Source organism: Trachymyrmex cornetzi, unplaced genomic scaffold (assembly GCF_001594075.2).
Source record: "Trachymyrmex cornetzi isolate Tcor2-1 unplaced genomic scaffold, Tcor1.1 scaffold286, whole genome shotgun sequence".
Taxonomy (NCBI): Eukaryota; Metazoa; Arthropoda; class Insecta; order Hymenoptera; family Formicidae; genus Trachymyrmex; species Trachymyrmex cornetzi.
In genome coordinates, this window is record NW_017297545.1 from 26,490 (window position 1) to 30,003 (window position 3,514).

General features: G+C 29.5%; 1 protein-coding gene across 2 annotated transcripts in view; it reads right to left on the reverse strand.

The window, feature by feature from the left end:
* Positions 1–1,523: 1,523 nt before the first annotated feature.
* LOC108762264 (transmembrane GTPase Marf) overlaps positions 1,524–3,514 on the reverse strand; it is an 88,472-nt gene continuing 86,481 nt past the window's right edge. For both annotated transcript variants that reach the window (XM_018509196.1, XM_018509197.1), the window contains exons 2-3: positions 2,430–2,722; positions 1,524–1,654 (exon numbers count right to left, since the gene is read on the reverse strand). In XM_018509196.1, the coding sequence (XP_018364698.1) occupies positions 1,524–1,654; positions 2,430–2,712 (414 nt within the window). In that variant the 5' untranslated portion in view covers positions 2,713–2,722. The remainder of the gene's footprint in view (positions 1,655–2,429; positions 2,723–3,514) is intronic.

The following is a 3,514-nucleotide window of genomic DNA, read 5'->3' on the forward strand; positions in this document are numbered from 1 at the left end:
GTGATCGTGTTATTAATACGGAAACAAACTTTAGGAGACACTTCTTGCAATCCAATCGAAAGTGTAGCACATCTGCAGTCTTAATATCAACTTTTCTTATTGCTTTTATAATATCAAAACCAAATGTAATATTTTTTCGTTTGATTGGCTGGTTAAATCACGTAATTCAGCGCCATATTTTTACACTATGATAGAATTAGGGCTATAGCAAAGAATGAGACGTAACGAAACGTAGTCGTGGACGTAGAATATGACAGAGAAAAACGTAGATGTCGCAGTACAACACTTATATTTTCCTGTGTTTTACCTACGTCACGATTACGTCTTGTTATGTCTTATTCTCTGCCATAGCCTTTAGGCTGCGATCAAAGTTTCACCATAAATGGTTTGAAGCGTTTAGAAAGAAATGATTTTGTTAAACAAAATAGAATTTAAATTCAAAAATAGAATTCAAAAAAATTCCCTGACAATTTCAATAAAATTCCATGAGAATTCTAGGATTTTCAAGGGTAAAAAAAAATTCCCTGAGAATTCCAGGTTTTCCAGTTTTTTCCCGGTAGGGGACACCCTGTATAAATATACGAAGTTCATGGCTCTTAACTCTTGACTATTTATATACTGGGTCATCGAAAAGTATCGGACCCCCCTAATATCTTCAGTTAGAATGCATTTTGGAGAAAATGTCCAATAACAAAGTTGTATGGTTTCAAGCGAGGAGTAAGATGATGACCTTGACTTTGATCTTGACCATGTCCTTTAAGGTCATTTCAAGGTCAACCTTATTTTTTTAAATGAAACCCCCTACATTTTATTGCATATTTTTATAGCTTATCCCGAGAGCTTTCCAAAACATTATAATAAAACATTTTTTCATTAAGTATAACCGCTTGAAGCCGTACAACTTTGCTATTGGACATTTTTCCAAAATGCATTCTTACTGAAAATATTAGGAGGATCCGACACTTTTTGATTAATGTATTTTCTTTAAACCAATTAATTGGTCTCATTATTCCGCGCACAAAGGTATTAAGGTTATGATTACTGAAAACTAAATAATATTTTACAAGATATTTTACATTTTGTGTCAAAAAATTGTTAACTTCAAACCCTTATAACTCAAAAAGTATTTAATGAAAAAATGTTTTATTATAGTGTTTTGGAAAGCTCTCGAGATAAGCTATAAAAATATGCAATAAAATGTAGGGGGTTCCATTAAAAAAAATAAGATTGACCTTGAAATGACCTTAAAGGACATGGTCAAGATCAAAGTCAAGGTCATTATCTTACTCCTAGCTTGAAACCATACAATTTTGCTATTGGACATTTTCTCCAAAATGTATTCTAACTGAAGATATTAGGGGGGTCCGATACTTTTCGATGACCCTGTATATTAATTTTATTATTTGAGCTGCTGTCATAATTTCTTGATTTTATAATAAATATTTTAATAAGAATAAAAAATCACATTTTGTATTTATAAAATAAATAACTACAAATACATTTAAATCATTTAATATAATTACTCACCTGCCAAAAAAAGCAACTTTCATGTGATCTCTTTTAAGAACATCCTTTATTGCTCGTATTTTATCTATGTAAGCTTTAACTTTTATTGCCTCTTCTACAGTTACAATATTCCGATCATTTTGTAATGCTATTATAATATTGGATAAATTAATTGACAATTCAACAAATACAAGGAGCATCCCAAAAGTATAAATTTCCCTATAGTAGGAAAATAAAATGAAAAATATGATAATTATAAAAACCTTTATTTTATTAACTTGATAATTAAGTTATTTTTCAATGTAGTCAATATTAACATTTAAGCACTTATCGTAACGTGACATCAGTTTTTTTATGCCAGTGATATAAAAAATGTGCATTCTTAAATCAGAACCATGATTTCATTTCAGCCTTGATATCATCATTGCGGTCAAAATTTTTGCCATAAAAATATTTTTTAAGTTCAGGAAACAAGTAAAAATAACTCAGTGCAAAATTTGAAGAGTATGATAAATGACAAAAATCTGACGTACACAGCCTATTGTTTCGAATCTCACCATTAATTTCCATGCGACTGAGTTAATAAACTCTAATCGCCATCGTCAAACTATTTGCACATGCATGGTTTCTATACATAGAAATTAGTTAACAATGAATATTTACTATATTTTCGTTTTTTGTGGTCAAAAACCGAAATATAATTCAGTTAAATAGCACCTCGTTGATTAAAATTTATTCAACTAACAATAATTGCAGTAAAAGTAACTCTAAATGAAAAAAATACTTAAATACTACAGTGAAAAATTTTTACAATGCACAAATTATTTGCATAATGGATTTTTTCCCTACGATAGAGAAACTTATCTTTGGGATGCCCCTTATAAATAAATACATTATGATACTTGCTCTATTTGTTTACTTACATGTCATAAACTCCACGGTTTCCTCCACATATTTTTCTATATCCACAAATATATCATTTATCCTTTTCTTTGCCTTAACAAAGATCTGTAGAGGAGAATTATCATTTCTAACATCTGATCGAAGTTGGCTGTCCCCTCCAATCATGGACGATTGTATCATTGCACGATTGATATAGGCAGCCATATTTTTATTTCTAATATGAATGCAATATATTTGGCAAAAATAATAAAAAAGTACGGTGCAAAGGTGTTGCGGATAGACAATCGGTACAGTGCTCAGCATGCAGGATCAACTGAAATCATAAAAAGCAAAATTTATATATACTTTCAAATATTCAACTTTTATACTACAATACATTTCATAAATGTAGATATTGAAAAAATTAAGAATGCAACAATAACAATAACTTCATTGAGAGTAACAATAAGGATAATTTAATTGCATAAAAGAATTACGGGATACGTATCTCTGCATGCACATGCATTATATGTATACAGGGTCGTCGAAAAGTATCGGACCCCCCTAATATCTTCAGTTAGAATGCATTTTGGAGAAAATGTCCAATAGCAAAGTTGTATGGTTTCAAGCGAGGAGTAAGATGATGGCCCTGACTTTGATCTTGACCATGTCCTTTAAGATCATTTCAAGGTCAACCTTATTTTTTTAAATGAAATCCCCTACATTTTATTGCATATTTTTATAGCTTATCTCGAGAGCTTTCCAAAACACTATAATAAAACATTTTTTCATTAAGTATTTTTTTAGTTATAAAGGTTTGAAATTCTTACTGAAAATGCATTCGTACTGAAAATATTAGGGGGATCCGAAATTTTTTGATTAATGTATTTTCTTTAAACCAATTAATTGGTCTCATTATTCCGCACAAAAATATTAAGGTTATGATTACTGAAAACTAAATATTTTAGTTTAACTTAATATTTTACAAGATATTTTACATTTTGTGTCAAAAAATTGTTAACTTCAAACCTTAATAACTCAAAAAATACTTAATGAAAAAATGTTTTATTATAGTGTTTTGGAAAGCTCTCGAGATAAGCTATAAAAATATTCAATAAAATGTAGG